Consider the following 21515-nt stretch of genomic DNA (forward strand, 5'->3'; position numbering starts at 1 on the left):
CTTTTTTTTTGTGTGTGTGTCCGCTCCTTCTAGAGAAGGATTTGTGCATAGTAACAGACTGCCAGAGCATTGGATCCCTAGAGCCAGTCTATTGTAAATGCAGGGCCACCGACGAAGGCAGGAATGATGAGGAGGACTCCATCTTGTCAGAAGGCTAATTTACTACTTTATGATACTGTATTATATTAAAGAATACTATACTATACTATACTATATTATACTAAAGAATACAGAAAGGATACTTACAGAATGCTAAAGAGATAATAATGGAAACTTGTGGCTCTTTCCAGGGTTCTGACACAGCTTGGCCCCAATTGGCCAATGAGTGAAAACAACTCACACCAGAATCCAATGGAACAATCACCTGTGGGTAAACAATCTCCAAACACATTCCACATGTGAGCACAACACAGGAGAAGCAAATGAGATAAGAACATATAATATTCATTTCAATATTTGCAAAAAGCCAATCATAAAATAGGCATTTTTCACAGGCTCCATCCCAGAGCCAGCCTGAGCAGAGCTGAAGAGGGTGAAGTGCCCACATCTCCCTTCTGGGTGGTTCTAGGGGTGAGAGGCTGGGGCAGCACGTCTCTCCTCCCTGTGCCAGGGCAGGTTTGGAGCTCCCCAGCAGCCCCAGCCCCTGGGGACAGCTTTCCCACTCCCACTCCCACTTGAGTCTGCATTTTGTTCACTTCCCCGCCCTTAAAAAAAATACAAATTTGTTCTTTGTTATTGTGAGGTGTAAAAACGAAACATTTAGAAAGCCCTGGGAAATGGGAGAAGTGGGCAGGGCCCTGCTGTAGTGTCACAGCTGGCTTGGTTTGCCTTTTGCCATATTCATTTCAGTATTTGCAAAAAAACAATCATAAAATACCCATTTTTCACACAAAGCCTTGGAGTCAGACATCAATAATTTCCCTTCGTTGGGGGCAACGATGATTTTGCTATATCTGAGGAGCGCTTTTCCCGCCGTGCTCTCCAAGCACAGGACGTGAGGCGCTGTGAGGGGAGGGCGGCGCCGTGAGGGGAGGAGGTGCAGCCTGGAGCTCAGGGGTGCAGCCTGGCTCCCGGGGGTGCTGCCTGGAGCTCAGGGGTGCAGCCTGGCACTCGGGGGTGCTGCCTTTGCCTGGCTCTCTCTCAGGGGTGCCGTGCTGCTGTGTGTCCCCAGGCACGTTCGTGTCGGCCTTCACCGTGCTCTGCGGGGCCCGCACCGACCTCCCCGACCGGCACCGGTGCTGCGTCTTCTGGCTCAACATCGCCGCCGCCCTCATCCAGATCCTCACGGCCATCGTCATGGTGGGCTGGATCATGAGCATATTCTGGGGCATGGACATGGTCATCCTGGCAAGTAAGTGCAGTGAGCTCGCCCTCCTGCCCTCTCCTCTCCGTGGCAGTGGTGCTGTGTCCCAGGTAATGGCCCTGCCAGCCGCTGGGCTGCACTGCGGGGAGGAAGAGCCGCGGGATGGGCTCTGCAAGTCCATGGGAAACGCAGTAGGCAGAGAAATTGCTGGGAGGCAGTGGGAATGGGCCCTGTGACATACCTGGGAGAGTCTCCCATCCCACCACATGGGGCAGGAGCTTCCTTGTGTGAAATGAAATGTGCGGGAAGGGGGAGCGCTGTGAACTCTGCTGCCTGGAGCCCCTTCTGCCCTGGTCACACCCATTTGAACAAGAAAGCCCTTTCTCCCTTGTGACTCTGGCTGCAAATCTGTGGTTTATGAGACCTTCTTGCTTGGCCAGTTCTGCTCCCAGGGCCCCAGGACCCTCCTCTTCCTCCCCAGGATACATTTACCCATTGTTTTGGAGTATTTTTTCATGTTTCAGACAAAGTTCTTAGGCTGAGCCAGAAGTGTTTTGCTGCTCCTAGAAAGACGTCCCATACACCCTTTGAGCTGACTAAAACATTAATTTAAGGAAAGAAGAATCCTTTTCCAAATGTTCATAATTTAACTCACCAGTTAGTAGATATTACCAATCCAGAAGACAGGCTCTGTAACTTTCATCTGGTAGAGGCTTTCAGTGGTGTAACAGTTGTGTCATATCTCCTGTATCCTGGTGCAGAGGATGGAGGTGACAGCCTCATCTCACCTCCAAAGCCAGAAGCAACACAGAGCTCAGGATGCTGGTGGCATCTGCAAGACCCCACTCCCTTTCCAGAGGCTGATGGGCAAGCCCTCAAATCAAACAGGTCTGAGACCTTCAGGCTGACAGGAAAGGCAGTTCCCAGAGCAAGCCCTTCTCCCAGAGACCATCTTATGGGCAGCTTTTGCCTTTTGGTTTGAAGAGGCTCCACTTTGTCATCTCTGCTGATGACATCTGTGGCTGCATGACAGAGGGAGGGAGAGGATCTCAGGAAGTTGCCAGAAATCTTCCCAAAGACAAAATGGATGAAATTAAAAAAAAACAAAAAAGAAAAAAGCAGGAAACCAGTGCACATTTTCAGCTGCCAAACCCAGGGGTTAAAGCCTCTCACCAAGCCACCTGCTAATTTCCGAGCCAGCTTCAGTTAAGGCAGTCCCCATGCAGAGCAAACGATGGATATTAAAAACCTGAACATGTGCAAAGCAAAAGCTTTCCTCAGGATGAAGGCAGTACTGCTCTTTGCTTTACCCTCCAAACTACCACATTTCCTTCCAGATGTACCTGCAGAGCAGGTAATTTCTGAGGCTAAATTGTCAATTGATGTACCTGTGTGATGTGTCTTCAAGAATCTGCCAGATTTGTGTGTAGTGCCATAAGTGCATGTTCACAACCATCAGCTCTTGTGCTCTTCCTCTGTGGGGCAGCCCCTGTTCTGTCTGGCAGGATGCCACTCTGCCGGTGTGAGGAGAGCCAGGAAAGCATCTGTCCTGACAAAGAACCACCCCTGAAACTGTGCCTTGCTTTGCTCCAAAGCCCTGCTCTCCAGCTAGAGGGGCTGGTGCTTAGGAGGTTCTTACTGGGAGGGTCTTCTCCAGTTTCACTGTTGGGGAAAACCATACAGCTTGCAAGTTTCTCCGAAACACTCCTCCCACACCTGGCTGGATTCCACCAGTTTGGGAGGCAGAGGATGGATGAGCAGCATCTGGTGGGAATGCTCAGGTCAAGAGGTCCCCAAGGACAGCAGCAGTATTTCATCCCTCTGGTGCTAGTAGAGAATGGCAAGAGGAGTTAACATGTCTTATGTTTTACCAGCAGCAGGCCTTGGCAGTTTCTTGCCATCTCATTAAATAGTTGCTTTCAAGTTTACTTGCCATGCACAGAAAGTGGTGGCCAAATGCAGCAGCTCTGGGTTGATGGAGAAGAAAAGAAAAACCTTAATTGAAACAAAGAATGAAGTGACTGGTTGCTCTTGCCTGTATCAAACAGCCCTGTCAGACCCAAAGTGGTTGGTTCTTGTTATCATATTTGAAAGAAGAAATAATAACTTAAGAAGGAAACCATGTTTCTAATGCAAGAAATAGGACATTTCATTTAAGAACACTGCCAAGTTTGCTTTGGTTGGGTTTTGTTTGCATGCAAACCATTGGATGCACTGAACAGAAACCGTGTACCACTGCAACTTGAATCTGGGTGCAGATGGGAAATAGTTAAAAAAGTGTGAAACCAGTGCCCACCTCTAGTCCCCTTGCCTTGAAATGGCTGATCCCATGTGTCCCTGTGAGGGTGCCAGGCTATTTGGATGGGCTAGAGGAGGGACACAGCAGGTCCTGTCTAAGCTGGTGAGGGCTAGCAGTGAGCAGGAAGAGGGTGGGAAGCAGCTGAGGATCAGGAACTCCACTCAGGCTTTCCCTAAGGGATAATCACCTCACTCCCTGTTCCTGGGCCTGCCTCTCTGTTAGCTTGTAGAAACTTGGGAAGGAGTTAGAACCACAGAATCATAAAATCACTGAGGTTGCCAAAAACCTCCAAAATCATTGAGTCCAAGTCTTAAGCCATCACCACCTTGTCCACCACTGAGCCATGTTCTCCAAGTGCCACATCCATGTGCCTTTTGAACAGGAGACTTCCTTCTAGCTTTTCATCTTCTAGTGCTATTTCCCAGGCACGGAAAGGGGGAGTCTGCTCTGAGGATAATGTCATACTGTCCTTAATGAGGGGAAAAGGAGAAGAATTACAGGCCAATCAGGTATGCTTCAGTTACTGGAAGAATTAATCAAGTAAGTGACTTGCACTCATTTAGAAAATAAAAAACAGCCCCACAAAGTCACCGTGGGTCTGTCCAAAGGAAGCTGTGTCAGACTGGCTGGATTCCCTTGGATGGCATAGGAATTAATTTCGTGTGAGGTGGCAGCAGTCAGCCATCCCTCCTAACCTTCAGATGCTGACCCCGTCTCACACAGCGTTCCTACCAGCAAGCCAGGGGGATGTGGCCTGTGTGGAAATGCACTTGAGGACTTTCCTCTAAATGGATTTTCCTGACCTGGGAAGAGATAAAGAGAAGTGTGTTGAAAGGTCCCTCCTGAATGCAGCTCTGCTCAGTATTTTCATTTGTGGCTGAGGATGGGCTGGGAAAGAGGCTCCCCAGCTGTACACCTGGCAGGCACAGCTAGGGCAGTGCCCTGATCCACGCCAACCAAAGAAATGGTCTGGAAACAGAAAGTGCTACTCAGTAGGGACAAGCCAGGACTCTACAGAAGGACTAATAAACTGCATAAATACACACTAGGGATCAACTTGTTTTTCAGGGAAGGATGTGGTGGCTGCAGTGAGTCACAGGCAGCACAGGGGGAGCATTGCTGCAGAGGGAATGAATACCACACAGGCACATGGGAGCAGGGCTTGTAGGGGCTTTTGCTGATCCCATCACTTTTCTCTGCATGCATAAAGCTGTGGTGAGGCTTGTGGCCAGCTTTGGAGGCTGTACTTCAGTGGAAAACCTGGAGAGAGTCCAGAGAACTGTAAGACAGTAGTCATGCTGATGATGAAGGTGTTCAGTGGGCTAGTAAATGTGAGAGGGCAGTAGTTCACCCTAAGACAGACTTGAATAACACCAGGAAGGACCTGTGTGGAAATTAGAGGACATTTTTCTTCCAGTGAAGTCAAAATGCTGCAGAGGTGGCATAGCAGGATCTGCTGTCTCTGTCCCTGGAACACCCCAGGAGTGAGTAGACCCATGTCTGTCAGGGACAAGGTAGGACACAGCAAGAGACTGACTGACCTGGGGGTCCTGTCCAATCCTCATCTCCTCTAGGCTGCCCTTTATCAGGATAATATCCCAGAAGGAAGATAAATTGAATGCAGTTTTGCTGTCACACTTAATTACTTTTGGCAGCACCCCAGCACAGGGCATGTTCTCTGCTAATTTAAACAAACTGCCAGCTGGCTCCACTGGACACCAGAGATATCTTCTTTAAGCAGCCAGATGGCTTTGGGAACTGTCCTCTGCTGTACCTGCTCTCTGAAGGCAAAGGTAGAACTAGGGAGCACTTAATTCTTCTGCCAAAAAATGGCTGGGCAGCACTGCTGCAGTGTGCTCTCCTGGAGCCCCTGGCCAGCTCTTTGGGGGCAATCCACAGAGCTGAGGCAAACCACAGCTAATGAGCTGGCCAAAGCCAACTGCAAAACAAGCCTCCTGAGGCTTTCCAGGCACAGCTCCCTTGGCTCCAGGCACACCTTGTCCCCAGCCCACGTCTTCATCAGCCCACTGTGCAGAATGAACTTTCCAGGAAGTCCCTGCCTGCTCAGAGCCGGGTATAAAAGGTTGTGTGCCATTTCTTGACAGAAATGCCAGAGAAATAACATAATGTCACACTGACGTGGCACAGGGGACACAAGTCAGGGACAGTTTGTCCAGGCATTGTTTTGCCTCTGCTGAATGCAGTCAAGAAGTCAAGGCTGGATTCTGAAGGAAGCCCTGGTTTCTGAAGGAAGCCCTCCCTCAGCTCTTGGCTCTGAATGAACGATGTGCTTGGCTGCTTTGGGTTCACTGGATGGAGACTTCGGCTGACTCTTGGGGCTGATTGCCAGCCAGCAGTGAGAACTCACCTGTAATCATGCCACCCTCATCATTCCTTTGCTAATTACCCTGATCAGACCCTGCCAGAAGCAGCAGCAGATGATTGCACAGTCACTGTATGCTCTGAGGGAAAACACCACCAAACCTCTCTGCTCTGCAGGGCCCTGCTGGGGCAGGTAACACTGCTCTCCTGGCAAGGAAAGGGGAACAGGAGGCCCAAACCAACCAGTAACCCTACATGAGATTAAGAAAATTCCAAGGACAAAGTGCCTGCTTGCACTTACTACACGTAAAAAAAAATATCTAAAAAGAGCTGTCTCCCAAACTAGGCCTGAGGAAAGTAGTTAAAATACCCTTTTTTGCAGTTTCTTACCAAATGCAGCAGTGGAGCAAGTTCTTAACACATTGTAGGAATGCTAGATAGCCCCAGTGTTTGCAGCACCCAGACAGGCTGAGGCATGCTGTAGTTGTGAGTTACCTTTGGGCACAAGCAGTCTGAGCAGGGAAGCCACAAAAAACTCTTCAGGTGTAGTTTTCCCACCTCTGGGACTGTGAATGGTATGCCATGGGCCCTTTGGGACACTGTGATGTCTTGTTTGAGGCCTTCCTTCGGTGGCTCCCCTTCAATCAAACCTATGAAATGCCAATGGCACAGAGGAGAGAGTTTCTGGGAGCATTGGTCAGAGGTATTAGCCCATCCAGCCTGCTCTGCCTGGGGCTAGAAAAGCAGATGAGGATTCCCCTCTCTTTAAACAAGAGTCCCAAATGGAATGATCCACTTCAAGCACAAGGATTTAAAGAAATGTTTAGCCCTGGTGTGAATGTCTGAGGGTAGAGCAGCTGTTCTCTGTTTAGTTTTGCCTCACTTTGTTCATTCTCTTCTGGTTCTCCATGTGTTTCAGATATATCATCTACAGTTACATTTCTCCCTCTCTCTTTCTTTCATGTTCCTTTGCCTCCTTTTGTTCACCATCAAAGTCTCACAAGGTAAGTTTGTTTCTGTTCTTCCTCCTCCTCCTCACACTCCAAGGCAGTTTCCCATGGAGAGCAGTGAGCATCAGTCGGGACAGGACACCTGGAATTCACTTTGGCCTGCGCTGCCAGCCCAAGTGCAGCCTTTACATGTGTGTGTCCACTGTGTCTGTGTCTGTCCTGTGGCTGCACAGCCCCAGGGATGCTGGAAATCCTCACACAGCATTGAAATGCCCCTGGGGATGCCCCAAGGGTAGAGTAGAGCAAGAGTTTCATCATGGAGAGCATCCTGAAGGCACCCTCTGCATGAACCCAGTCCCAGAAGGAGAGCCTGTGCACAGACTAGGCTCCCTTTGCCTCAATCTTACATGCAATGGTTTACAGGAGACGTGCAACTTCAAGTAAACTTGATTAAATCAGTGACTTTGTGCACAGGCCCACTTAATCCTGAACCCAGAGCTGTCTGTTCTACAGAATTGCACCTCAGTTTTATTGCAGGCATATTAATGGAAAGCTGCTTCATACAGAACAGCTAGTCCTATGCAAGAAATGCAATAACTATTTTCACAGATAAACTACTTGATAAGTCTGAAGTATTGTAATGAACAAGTTTAGCATAGGACAGGTCATTTTTCTGGCTTATGGTCATGTAAAGAGACAGGCTTGGCCACTTTCACTTCCTTCCAGCCAGTTTCAGCAATGACAGCCAGACTTAAAGGATTTCTCAATCCTAATTTCCTTCTATCTCAATAAAAGGCATGGCTGTACAAGTAAGTCTTACTTTAGATAAAGATTTAAGGCAGGCTCCACCTTTCTGGTCCATAGGGTTGTTTGTTTGTTTTTTTTAACTCTGCTCCCTAAACAAATTAAACCAATGTCGTAGACGTGCCCAAATTACAAGTTTCCAGCCAGCTCACCTTGCCTTCAGAGCTGACTCACACTTAAAACATAAATGTATGTGAAATCATCATTTTGCCCCCTAGCAAAAGCTGTTTGAAAGAGATGAGAGACTTTCTGTTCAGCTGCACACAACAGGCAGAAATTCAGTTAAGTGTCATTATTCTGTCCCTTGTGCTTGTTTAGCAGCAGGAGGTCCAGGCTGCCAAACCTGGGTGAATGTGTGTTTTTTTTCCAAAGTACAGCAAAGTTAATTCGCTGGAGTCAATTCTTAGTTCAGCAAAAAGTCCACTAAAGATAGGGGTTCTGGCACCTGCTGGTATTTTATATTCAGTTTTTGTAAGGGACTTACAAAAGCCTAACATAAGGGTTAGAAAGAACATTACAAAGCATAAATGGAAAAGTGTTTGAAAAGTTAAGCATTCTTCTGAGATATAAAATTTCAGACTTCTTTGAAATTCAAAATATAGAAATGACAGGCTACTTATGTTACTTAAGCTAAAAAAAAAATAATCCAGATTTAAAAAAGTTTTTTAGTTGAAAGATACTGTGGTGGGCACTGCAAGTAAGGGCAGTTTGCTTCTTTATTCAGGAGATTTTTTGCATTGATAATGTCAGAATAACAAGCTTCTCTTGAAAGGAAAGTGGGGAAAGCTTCTGGTGCAGTCTTTGCAACCGCTCAGGAAAGCGTTAAAAAATCCAGTATTTTTCTCATCATCCTGTACTAGCACAGGAGCTGCTGGGGCTCTGCTATTGCCCTGCCCTAGCCCTGCCAGGGGATGAAGCTGTCCCCTGTGGGATTTGCAGCCTGTGCCCAACCACTGTGTGCAGGACAGGAAATAATCTGAGGCCCCAGGAGCCCAAGGAGCTGTGACAAGCAGCAGGACAGGCTGCTTGAGCCCTTGGAACATCCTTGTGGCTGCAACACAGTGGGGACCCCAAGGGCTTTGCTGTCTTGGTTGGGAAGTGCACAAACCTCATGGCCACAGGAAGAGGAAAGGGTGTGAAGGAACAGAGATCCTGGCCCACTGGATGGCTGCTGTGCCCTGACAAAAGCACCCTTAATTCTGCTGGGCTGGAGCAAAGCAAGTGCAGAACCAGGCAGTGAGGATATCATTAGAGGCATCCCAAGATCATAACCAAGGAGGCGAAGGGTCTGTTAGTTAGAAGGGGGTTTTATGACTTAAAGGATAAACCCACCTCAAACACTATGTTTTTACCAAGCAGAAAGATAGCACAGGCAAACAAGTCAGCAAATGTTGCAAGCAGAAAAAAGGTCTCGGAATTTTCCACTGCAAGAAAACTGAAAAACAACTTCTAGCTTAAACTGTAAGGTACTAACTTTCAGTGATTGGAGAATAGTAACATGAACATGGTAATTATAGTAGTTATGACAGGCTGTAGATAAAAGTTAAGGTATAGATTGGTTCTTCTGTATTAAGATGCTCAACAAAGAAAAGTATATAATGGATTGTAACCTAAATTAAGGGTCTCCAGGCCTGCCTGCAGCTGGAGCTGACAGCTGTAGGCACAGGCTCTGTCACCCACCACCCTGGGCTGCTGTAACTCTTGGATGGAATGAACTGCATTTTGGAGAGCCCCTGGAGTCCCACATCTCTCATTCAGGCTCTTACAGAGGAAACCAACCTCCTCCTAGCTGGCAGTGCTCTGGGAGGATGAGGTTCAAACCCAAGTAGATCCCAAGGAGAGATGTGTGTAGGATGCACGACCTACCAGGGCAGCGCTTGTGAACAGCCATGTCTCTGGAGTAGGATACAAGGGTGTCCATTTCCCCTGCACCGCAGGAAAACACACTCCATAAAAACTTCAGGTTGTTGGGCTGGAATTGGTGACCACTGGTACCTGCTGTGCTCTTACAATCTCTTCAAGCAGAGGTGCCTGTGCCAGGCTGGTGGCAGGCAGGTGCCAGAGCAGCAGGGCTGGCTGCCAGCATCTACATGGCTGTGCCCAGGAAGGAGGCAGCACCAGGCAGCTCTTGGCTAAAGCAGGGCAGCCTGGCCACCAGGGAGAATGTGGCAGCCCCCCTGTTTTCCCATGTGGTTTTTGCTACTCCTGGTAAACCAGGCTCTTGGCTTGCTTGAGCCTCACCGAAGGTCCTCATTTGGAATTAACTCTTGTCGTTATAGAGCACGATATGGCACCAAGCACCAACGCTCCATCAGAAAGGTGGATAAGAGAGATTCATTATAGCAACATGCTGCTTTTATAGTTTTTCAAGATATTTACATTTACTTAAAACACATATTCACTTCCCATTGGTCATAAGAAAGAAACAACATTCTCAATAGGTGAACAAGGAACCACGTCATTTCTCTGGGCCAGCTAAAGTCTGTATCTTTTAACTTTCTCTCCTTCATCACATTTTCATGGGGATAGCCTTGGTGTCTTCCTCGAGAGAGATATGGGGCTTTCCTTATCCTTAGGAAGCCTTCGCTGGCTCACAAGAATAGCACAAAATGCCTTTCCTACAAACTCTAATCATGTTCCCTTCCCCTCCCTCCTCACAGGCTACAAGGAGCAGGGGATCCCACAGCAGCTCTAGTGGCTGGGACAAGTATGGTCAGAGAAACGCGGCGAGAGATTTCCTTTGGCAGCCGTGGGCCACGGACCTTTTCATTACCCTTTGTCTCTCTTCTTGTCCCCTTTGTTTTGTCTCCCTGTGCCTGCCCGTGCAGCGGAGCGGAGATGCCGAGCAGCCGGAGCAGACTTGCACTGACGCCCCCGGGCAGCCGAGATGAGGCGAGCGTGGCTTGGCTTGGACTGGTCCCGGCCGACCAGAAGGACGAGGGTGCCAGGACAAGGACACGCCCTTGGCAGAGGTGGCACCTGCGTGGGCAGCTGAACCAAGGGAGGGGGAGATCCTGCCTTCCCTCTGCTCCCAGGGGGAGGTCGCTGAAGATGTTTTGCCTCCTTTTTGTGCTTGCTGTTAAAGGACGCTGGCTGTGAACATCAAATGCCAAGGAGCTGTTCATAGATACGCATACAGGATGTAAAAGCAAACCAGTGGTACTTCCTTCCTGCCCTGAGATTCCATCCGTGACTGCTTTGCAGCAGTGGAGGGTCCAACCCAGCCCCCTCTGCTGCCTGTGTATATGATGTTCACTGCAGCTCTGTCCCTGCAGATGTCTTGAGAAATGTGCTTGCTGTAAATTGTATTGTACCGCTGACGTGACCGGGGCCACCCCCTCCTCCCACCCACTGCCACCATGCAAGGACCAGAGCTCCCACCAGCCCAGGGGACACTTTTCCTAGCACAGGACTGGTGTCCTGCAGCGCCTTGCCTCTAGGGCAGCAAGTACTGCCCAAAGCCTCTCGTATAAAACAATTCTGGGGGAGCCAAAGAACCTTTCCTGCCCCTGGAAGGGACTTGCTGGCAGTGTCTCCATGCTTTGGAAACGGATCCCCTTAGAGCACGACGAGTGCTCCTGGCTGAAGCAGCATCCCAGCTCTGTTTGCCCAGGTAAGTATCCAGAACTCCAGGATCTCCACCTGGTACTAGACAGGTGCTTGGGAGCTGCTGTGGTTGGAATGCCTGTGGCCAAACAGGGTGGGGCTGTGATTTCATGGTTTCATTTCTCAGCTGGAGAAAACCAATCAAAACCAAAACCAACCAGGTCAGTGGTGAAAAGCCAAGAGCCATCTGGGATCTGCACTAAAGCCAGGGAATGAGCTCCTCAAGAGTACCGCTGCCACAGCAATGGCCAAAAGGATTTCTGCTCACAACATTCAACAACTTCAAGTGTCTTTGTCCATTTCTACCAAAGGGACTGGTTTAGGGAGTGGCCTGTGCTGTGGCATCTGCAGCTGTGCTGTGGCTTGCTGGGCTGTACAGGTGTTACAGAACTGAGCTTCAGCATTTCCTTTGAGACAGACCATCTCTGCTCCTCCATTTCCCACCTGAGAGAAAAAGGAGTAAATAGGATCCTAACCAGTAGCAAATGGGGAATCTGTAGCATATCTGGAAAACACCATCACAAGCTGCTGCTGTCATCAGTGAGAACTCTTTTTTTTTTGAGGTCTCCCAAACCACTTGCCTGCTCAGCTGCAGCATGGGCAATGCCAAAGAGCAATGGTTACCCCTCACCTTTGCCAAACCAGAGTGGCTGGGTCAAGTGCAAACACCAAACACTGCCTAAGCATCAAGTTAGTTGTGCTGTGGTGTCAGGATGGGTGTGCAGGAGCCCCTGCAGACATGGATGACAGGCCTTGGATAAAAGGAACCAGGAAAAATCTTTGGAATAGGAGCAGCAAGTGTGGCTTAAGAACAAATTCTTCTGGTGCCTGTGAAGTCAACCCTGCCTTGGGTTCACTTTTAGAAGGTGGATTTAAATGTGTAGTGGACAGGCAGCACAGGAAGCCTCAGGCTGGGAAGGAATAAACAAGCTGATATTTTCACTGGGCCTAAAGTGCCAAAAGTCACATCTCCTGTGGCATCAGATGTCAGATAGCATCAGGTGCCCCATCCCAGAGAGCCAGCACCTGCACAAAAGGTCCCCTGGGAACAAAAAGGGACAGAATAAGCTCCTCATCAGCATCACCAGCATTTTGCTGACCTTCTGGGCCACACTTGGTGCTGTCTGTCTTTGTGATCTAGTGAGGATGGGAGAATTGGATTGGCTGGGGAAGGATTGAATGGAAATGCTGCCCTCCCTGGGATGGCTGCAGGTCTCTGAGAGCATCACTTTAGCTAGATCTGGGTGCTGCCTGCATTTATTGCATGAAGGAGCCTGAGCTCTGCACAGATGAGGTGTGGGATTTATAATTTACTTTCAGGTTTTGCTCTGTAGATTTTTTCTTATCCTTGACCTTCTTACTGAATTGGTGAAGCCAAGAAAACACTCAATGCACCACTTCAGAGGCACTGAAATCTGTCAAATGTCACCCAGGACAAAAAGCCTTATTTTTGCCCATTGTGGTGATTTGATTAATTGATTTTAATTAGAAGCAGACAGTTTCCCACTCTCAGCTTTAGGACAGAAGCCACTTTATAGATTGGCCTTGCTACCAGGCAGCAAGCATCAAACTGCTTTTTCCCCAAGGCTGTCCTGTAGCAGTAATAAAAATGATAAATCCCTCTGCTTTTTCCAATAGCCCTGCATAAACCTGGCACTGCCAAGCTCCCCCCAGCCCAGGTGTGAGCAGCAGCCTGCTCTCAGGCAATGGTGAGTATTGTATTTGCAGGGAATGCCCTGACAAAGGCAGAAATTATGCATCTGCCTCCATATTCTCAGAAGGCTAATTTATTACTTTATGATACTATATTAAAGAATACTATACTGAACTATACTAAAGAATGCACAAAGGATACTTACACAGTGCTAAAAAGATAATAATGAAAACTCGTGACTCTTTCCAGAGTCCTGACACAGCTTGGCCCCAATTGGCTAGAGAGTCAAAACAACTCAAACCAGAATCCAATGGAACAATTACCTGTGGGTAAACAATCCCCAAACACATTCCACATGAGCACAACACAGCAGAAGCAAATGAGATAAGAATTGTTTTCCTTTTCTCTGAGGCTTCTCAGCTTCCCAAGAGAAAATCCTGGGCAAAGGGACTTTTTTCAGAGAATGTGAATGCCACAGGTGAGCCTTGGTTTCAGGTGTCCCCATGGCAAGCAGTGGGAAGCTCAGAGACTGAGCTCAGGGCAGGGCTGTGCTCAGGGGGTTCTGCTCTTCCCACCCTCCACTAAGACTTGGTTTTCCCCCCTCACGAGAGGTCAGAGTCCTGTAGGCAGCTGGCAGCATGTGGAGGGGACTGTCTGGTGCCCACAATCCAGACACTGACAAGAGCCACGCTGTGAAGACAGGTATGAAAATCTGAGCTTTCCCCTATCAACAATTACTTTCTTTCTCTTTAGGGTAAAATTAACAACCCAGCGCTTTCACACCTCCTTCCGAAGCACTGTAGAGGGGACAACACCTCCACCTCCTGTGGGAGCTGTGACCAGCTGCAAGCCAGCACAGCCAGAGGGCCCAGCCAAAGACCCTCCTCTGGTCCAAAGAGCATGGCCCCCAGCTATCCCAGCACCATCAGCTGCTTTGTAAATGTAGATGTTTGACATGTGAGTTTTACAGCTAAAGAGTGATTGTGGGTAATGAAGAATAAATGCAGTTGCTTCACCCCCCATCTGCCAGCAACACGGAATTTTTCTGCTGCTCCTTTCTGATTGTGAAAACCAGGTTTCTCAAAACAAACAAACAAACAAAACCAACAGCCAAAAACAAAAAAAAAAGGGCTTTAATGAAATAGTTTCTTGGTACTTGAACCAGCTGGGTTGAACAACTGATTTACTACTCACTGGAAAGCAATTCCAGGTAGGAACCAACACAGTGAAAAAACAGCTTCATCCTGGGTCAGCCCAACCATTGCACTGCGAGGCACAGTAACATTTTTCCAAGTTCATTGGTGTTGCCAAATCCATATTTACCATGGAAAAGGTGGTTTGGCAGGTGACCCCCACCCTCCCAGCCTTTTGCCTGGTTGGCCATCCCTGGTGCAGGGGTTTGGGGTTGCTCACAGCTGGGAAGGTCAGTGGGGCTTTGTGCTGGGAGCAGCTCTGGCACACACAGCCACGGGGGGGTCAGGAGAGTCAGATGTGAGAGGGGACTCCATCTGTGCCACACCCCGTGCTTCCCAAGACACAAAGCTGCATGTCCCTCCCTGTGTGCATTGACTGGCACACATTTTATTAAAGACCTTTTAGTTGTCCCCTAAGTCTTGCTGTGAGCATTGTGCTGAGCTCTGTGGGCAGGAAGCTGAAGCTCAAAGACCCAGTAATCTCCAGAGGGCTGTTTTATTCCTTGCCTCCTGCTTGTTCTGGGCTGACCCTGCAGTTCACACACATACATACACTCCAGCCAGGATGCATTTTATTGCTGCCCAGCCCGAACTGCATCCACTGCAAGACACCACCAAGAGTTCCTTGACATCTAACCCCAGGTACAGGGAGATCCTGTCTAGATCTGACATTCCTCCCAGGTAAAAGCAATGTCTTCTCCCACATGCTTGCTAACCATGGTGTGGCAACATAGCCCTGTATTTTCCAGCTGACTTTGCTTCATGCTCACACACACAACACACTTTGAAGCAGTGCTGCAATTTATTTCCCAAACTGGCACTCAGCATTCCCATCCCCCTGTGGGAGCAGCATGGTGCAAAACCCCAGGTCACAGTGGCACCATCTGAAACAGGGCTCATTACAGTGAATTCCACCAGAGCTCATGGTAACACAACCCATCATTCCTCCTCCTGTCATCTGTATAAATACCTAAGCCAGGCTAAAATCAAGTCCTGCTTCTCTTGCACCCACCCAAGTGGTCAGAGGGAAGCAACAATGCCCTGTCCCCACTGCTGGAATGGTGCAGTGAGAAGAAGGTTTTGTTCAGGCTCTAAAATGGCAAAGGCCAGAGCAGCTCAATCCATCTTGCAGCTCTGAGTGCTTTCAACAGGCAGGTGGGAGGGAATGGCACATTTTGGTTTGGGATCACAACAAACCTGTACCAGCACTGCTGGAGGTGATGGCAGTGCTCCCCCAGACCCCCAGCAAGTGATCCCACCCTCCTCACAGCCCTCCTTCACATACCAGCACAGGCACTGCTCCCAAGGCTGGCAGGGGGATTGCTGCCTCAAGGCTGTGTGCTCTGTGGTTTTGGCCATGCTTGGGTAGCTCAGATTTTCCACCTTAGGAAGGAGGGAGCTGGGGCCTGCCCACCTATGCCATTTGCACCTTGCTGGTGAGCCCACCTTTTCATACTGGAGGCCAAACTGAGGGGTTGCAGAGGACCATTTGTATGCCTGTTTATATCACTGAGTATTGGATTGTGACTTCTTGTGTTTTGATACTGTGGATATTTTTTTTTAAAGTTAAATATATTCTATTGCTGGACAGATGGAATGAAATGCAGAGTCTCTTTGTGCTACCTGAAGAAACTCCATCATCCCTGATTCCAAATGGGTTCTTGTTCTCCTCCCACCAGTGAGGTGATGGAGAGCATCCAGCAGACACCAGCCCACACCCACAACTCCTGAGTAGAGGAGGCAGGGGCCAGGGCATGGCTTCCTTAAGGAATTCACAACCAGAACCTTCCAGAGGAGTAGAAAGCTGGTGAGGAACCTCACCTGAACCTCTGCAATGGAGACAAGGGAGGGGGTAAAGCCACCCTGTGTCACCCTGTGCACATATCTACCAGCAATCCTTCTTGACAGGGTTTTGTTCACAATTCGAACACTTTAATATGACTCCAGGTGTATTATCCCTGCTCCCCATGAGAGAACAGCCCACGTGCTGTCAGGAGCTTGGCCACAGACACCTGAGCAGAGCTGAGCAGGTGGCAGAGCCTTCCCATGAGAGGCAGCTCTGCTGCAAGGGCCAGCAGCTTCTCAGAACACCTGCACCCTCCATGCTCCTCCTGTGACGTACAATGCCACAAAACACCACTGCTCTGCTCCCTCCCCAAAGCCACTGTGGATAGGGAAACACATGGGACATCCCAGCTGGACCAGGGGGCCAAACTCAGAGCTGGTACAAGACCAGCAAGAAGGGTCTTCTCACACCCCCTGGCTTTGAGGGCTCTGGGAGGTGAGGCAGAAGCTCCTTTCACTTGCTGTGTGTTTCTATTCAGCCCTCAGCAGGGAAAGCACTTTGGGATGAACACTGACATGTAGTAGTGGGATACTATTAATACACCCATGCAGACACACCAGCACGTGGCAAACACACCAGAGAGAGCTGGGGTAATTGTCTCAAAGAGATTTCTTTAACTACCCACTAATGGAACCATTTCAGGAGGGGAGGAGAAAGATCAGCAATAAACCACATGAAAGCAAAGTCAAAAACTGGAGCTTGGTGGAGACAGATGAGACACAGGGAAAACCTCCATGCCACATTTCTGGGCACCCACCTCGTTCCAAGGGAGCCCCACAGCCAGCACACAGCTCACCCTGACATTAGGGGTGAGCTGGCTCACCCCCCAACACAAAAGCAGAAGGGAGCCAGGGTCTGCCCACCAGCAGCTCTCACTGCTGGCCATGCAGAGACATGGAAATACACCACCTGGATATTGGATCATTTAGAGATACACATTTAGAAAAGCATAATTTCAACTGTGTTCTGTTCAAACTAGTCTGAGCAACCATTTAAAAAAAAAAATAATGTCAGTGCAGAGGAGGGTTATTGCAAGGTGTGTATGTACTATCTCTAAACTTCAAAGCCATGCAGTCCAAATAGACATTCAGATCCACATGCAGCTATGAGAAGGTAGCACCTGATCCTAGGAGGTAATATTATAATTACAGGCTATTTCAGAGCTTGTTTCCACAGGAAAACTGCAGCCCTGTGGAAGAGGATGTGAGCTGCAGGGCTGGCAGGAGTGTGTGCTCATGTCTGGGGCACACTAAGCATTGCACTGCCAGAGATGTGAAGGGAAGTTGTGGGTTTCTAAGGGACAGGCCTTGGCTTCAGGCCAGCCAGATGAATGCCAGATTCCAGGCTTAAATTCTGTTTATTCAAAGGCCCACATGCTGCTGGGTGGGCAGCACAGGGATTAGGAGCCACTGTCCCTGCAGAGACAGTGTGTGAGTGCCCTGGCACTCTCAGAATGCTGCAACCTGTCCTGCTGGAACCAGGCAGTCACTGCTTGTCCCACCAAAAACAGCCACTGTCACTGCCTGTCCCACCAAAAAGAGCAACTGTCACTGCCTGTCCTACTCAAAGAGCCACTGTCACTGCCTGTCCCACCAAAAAGAGCAACTGTCACTGCCTGTCCTACTCAAAGAGCCACTGTCACTGCCTGTCCCATCCATGGCCAAAGGATACAATGGATTCAAAGGACAGGATGGCACCAACCTGCCCTGGGGATGCTCCCTGGGCAGCAGCACTGTGGGCTGTACCGTGCTGGCTCACAAATGCTCAAGAGACATCCTCTGATCCTTAATGATCCCCCTGTAAACCAGAGGGCCTGTGAGCCTTCCTGCAGAGCCATTTCCCATGGGAAAAGCAGCTGGGCACGTGCAGAACGTGGCAGTTGCAGCAGGGCACGTTTTCAGTGCCTGCTTGGGGCTGATGAATGGTGGGAGGGAGCACATGGCACCCTGCAGAGCCCACCCACGGGTCCTGCCATCTCCCCTCGCTGTTCTGGAGGCATAAAAAGAGATGAAACATGAATTTAGCACTAGGAAAAGATACCACGCTGCCAGTGGGAGATGTTTTTTTTAGCCACAGATCTTTTGCAAAGGGGGAAATATATCTGTAGCATCTCTATCTTGCTACTACAGACTCCTGCTGCTTTTTCTTCTCACATTCCCTTCTCTGAGCCAACCCCACTGCTACAAGAGAAGCAGATCTCAGTGTGTGTGCATCCCTGCAGAAGTCCTGGGGTTCCTACCATGGAAAGCAGCATGTAAACCATCTTGGAGCAAAAGCCCCTTCCGACACAGAGGTCAGTCACTAGAAATAAAGTAAATTAAAGTATTTGATTTTGTTTCCTGGCTCTGGTCAGATGTTTGAGTAAATAATTTTGTGCCTCTATTTCTTTTTGTGCTCCTTTGGTGGTTTCAAGTCTTAGGTTTCTACACTACAGAAAGTGTGTTTGGACGCCCTGGCACCAGGCAACGTGGATGGGGGAGCTGGCCCAAGGTCTTGCAGGTCTCTGATACTGTTAATACACACCAAATGAATGGCAGGAGGCACAAAGTCCCAACAAACCAGCCCCAAGCAGGCAGTGCAGCAGTGCCAGAAGTGGGATGAGCTGCTGGGGTCCCAAAATTTCTGAGTTTCCTCCAGAGCTGTCCCAGATTGGATTCACTCAGCAGCCTCCTCCATGGGCTTTCTCTTCTAAGAGGCACCAGCAGCAGCTCTCCTGTGCTCTCTAGCTGTTCTAGGGTGGAAGCACAGTTCCATCCTGGAGAGCAGCAGGAACTGCTAAGACAGGTCCCCTAAGGGTGGACAGAGAACACCTGCCTGTATAAATCCACAACAGCCCCCAGAGCAGTGAATCCCCATGTAAAGCCTTCCTTGCTGGAGGCGTCACTCCTGGTGGGTCAGGCACTGGAGAAGCAGGACGTGGCAGAGCTGCGCCCACAGCCCCAATCTGGGGGTGAAGTGTGGGCCTGGGCAAGGCAGGTCATCCCTGGGACCCCCAGGACTGCAGGAGAACAGTGTGACCACTTCCATGGACTTCAAACTGCGTGGCAAAAGGCAAACCAAACCAGCTGACACTACAGCAAGGCCCTGCCCACTTCTCCCATTTCCCAGGGCTTTCTAAAGGTTTCGTTTTTACACCTCACAATAACAAAGAACAAATTTGTATTTTTTTTAAGGGCGGGAAAGTGAACAAAATGCAGACTCAAGTGGGAGTGGGAGTGGGAAAGCTGTCCCCAGGGGCTGGGGCTGCTGGGGAGCTCCAAACCTGCACTGGCACAGGGAGGAGAGACGTGCTGCCCCAGCCTCTCACCCCTAGAACCACCCAGAAGGGAGATGTGGGCACTTCACCCTCTTCAGCTCTGCTCAGGCTGGCTCTGGGATGGAGCCTGTGAACAATAAGTATTTTATGATTGGCTTTTTGCAAATATTGAAATTAATATTGTATGCGTTATGTTAGAAAGTTATGCTGGACTAATTCTCTTAAGTAGTGTGTTAAATAGAGTTTTAGGTTATAACATAATGTTAAATTAGAAACTATGCTATGTAGGATACTTTTTTTAAAGAAAGGACTCACAGTGAGATAGCAGCCACAAAACACCTAAATCTTTCAGAGAAAGAGAATTTATTGCCCCATTATCAGAAGAAACAAACTTCTTCCCACCTGGCTGAGCCCTGAAGACGCCGTCAGGATTCAGAGGAAGAAGCTGACACTGCCCAGACAGAATCCTGAGTTTGAATGGAATTTATGCATCATGGATGAGTTGTATGAATATGCAACAGGCTGTTGCTTTTAAGGGTTAATCCTCTGTTAATGTGGAACCTTTTTCAGGCTTGTGCTGCCCAGAAAGAGGTACCCAGACTGGCTGTAACTCTTTGTTTTTATTGTCTCATATTGTCCTAATCCTAATTGTCCAAATTTTATTACTCTAATTATATTACTATTTTAATAACAATTTTATTACTATTAAACTTTAAAAATTTTAAAAACAAGTGATTGGCGTTTTTCACACACTCTCACCCCTAGAACCACACCCAAAGGAGATGTGGGCAGCGTGAACCCTTCACCCCCCGCCCTGCTCAGGCTGGCTCCGGGATGGACCCGCTGCTAGAAAGAGCAGAGTTTATTAATTTTAACCACCTCCCCAGCTCGTAGTGCGAAAACCAAACCCCAAAAATGCCGGGGGTGGAGAAAAAGCCTTAAAGCAGCGGCTCCCGGGGCGCATCCCGTGGGGAACATCCCGTGAGGAGCTGGGCCCTTCCCGCCGGGAGGAGCGGCCTGCCCGCCGCCGGGGGCACAGCGCCACCTCCCGGGGAAGTGCCGGCAGCGGGAGAGCCCGGCCGGCCCCCGGGGGGAGAGAGAACCCGGCCGGCCCCCGGGGGGAGAGAGAGCCCGGCCGGCCCCGGGGGGAGAGAGAGCCCGCCCGGCCCCGGGGGAGAGAGCCCGGCCGGCCCCCGGGTGGGGGGAGAGAGCCCGGCCGGCCCCCGGGTGGGGAGAGAGCCCGCCCGGCCCCTGAGGGGAGGCCGCATCCACCTCACGCTTGGCGGGGGGAGTCGGGTCTGGTTTTTAAGGTACGGCAGAAAGGGGAGCGTAGCCCTTGTGCGGCTGAGAGTAAAGGCGAGCTCGCCTCACTGAAGCCTGGCAGCATCGCCCCTAAAGCATCGCCAAGGCAGCAGAACTCTGGAGGTGCCAGGCACACCCCCACGACAAAGTGGCTGAGGGGAAAAGCGTCCCCAGGCTGATCAGCAGCCTCCAGGCTCAGGCGCTGCTTGGCCACACTGTGACGGCCGCCGTGGTGTCCCCATGCTGCCCCGGCCATGCATCCCCTGCAGCAGCACACAGGCAGGAGCTTTTCCGCTCCTCATTCCTGCTTACCCCCAGCCACACTGGGCAGGAGAACACGGGGGCCCTGGGGCTGTTGCCAGGCTTCAGGCTGGGGGCTGCTCTGCATCATCCATGGCAGGGGTAAAACCCCTCCTGAGACCCCCGAACCCCCAGCAGTTTCTGTTGGGAACAAGGCTGAGCACAGCGTTTGACCCCTGCCCACCACCACACCCCAGTTCTGCGTTTCCACAGGCTGGAGTGCCCAGCTGGCCCCCAGCACCTCCTGATTTATGGGAGGCTCATTCCTCAAGTAGTGCCCAGTCAGACAAGGCTGAAGGAAAGGAGCTGCCCCTCCCTACCTACAGACGTCCTCACACCCCCTGGCACTGCTGGAGATGCTGGGAGGCTCTGTTCTGTAAGGGTAGACCTCAGCAAGGTGTAAAGCTTTCTTTGTTGCATTAATGTAAGTCCTGGCCCCTCTTCTCTGCATTGAGTTTATGAATAAATTAGTTTATGAATGCACAAGGTGGCAGGGAGCTGTGGGCTTTGCTTTGGGGGTGCAGTGAAGCCAGGCAGGGAGGCCAAGCCAGCTCTTGCTGTGACATTTGCCATGCCCCATCCCCACTCTCTGATAAACCCTAGGGTGAGCAGATGCCAGCACTCAACCTACAAGGGGCTTCTTTTCCTGACTTACTCCCTTTTCCTCTTGAAAGGAATAG

General features: G+C 49.8%; 1 protein-coding gene across 3 annotated transcripts in view; it reads left to right on the forward strand.

Annotated features, from left to right (window-relative positions):
- Positions 1-15744, forward strand: part of STUM (stum, mechanosensory transduction mediator homolog) — a 47480-nt gene extending 31736 nt beyond the window's left edge. The window contains exons 2-5 of one of the 3 annotated variants that reach the window (XM_050971963.1): positions 1172-1351; positions 10339-11291; positions 12923-12993; positions 13692-15744. In XM_050971963.1, coding sequence (XP_050827920.1) covers positions 1172-1351; positions 10339-10373 — 215 coding nt within the window. In that variant the 3' untranslated portion in view covers positions 10374-11291; positions 12923-12993; positions 13692-15744. The remainder of the gene's footprint in view (positions 1-1171; positions 1352-10338; positions 11292-12922; positions 12994-13691) is intronic. The other 2 variants (XM_050971962.1, XM_018921010.3) reach the window with 2 other exon arrangements.
- The last annotated feature ends 5771 nt before the right edge of the window (positions 15745-21515 follow it).

Source organism: Serinus canaria, chromosome 3 (genome assembly GCF_022539315.1).
Source record: "Serinus canaria isolate serCan28SL12 chromosome 3, serCan2020, whole genome shotgun sequence".
Taxonomy (NCBI): Eukaryota; Metazoa; Chordata; class Aves; order Passeriformes; family Fringillidae; genus Serinus; species Serinus canaria.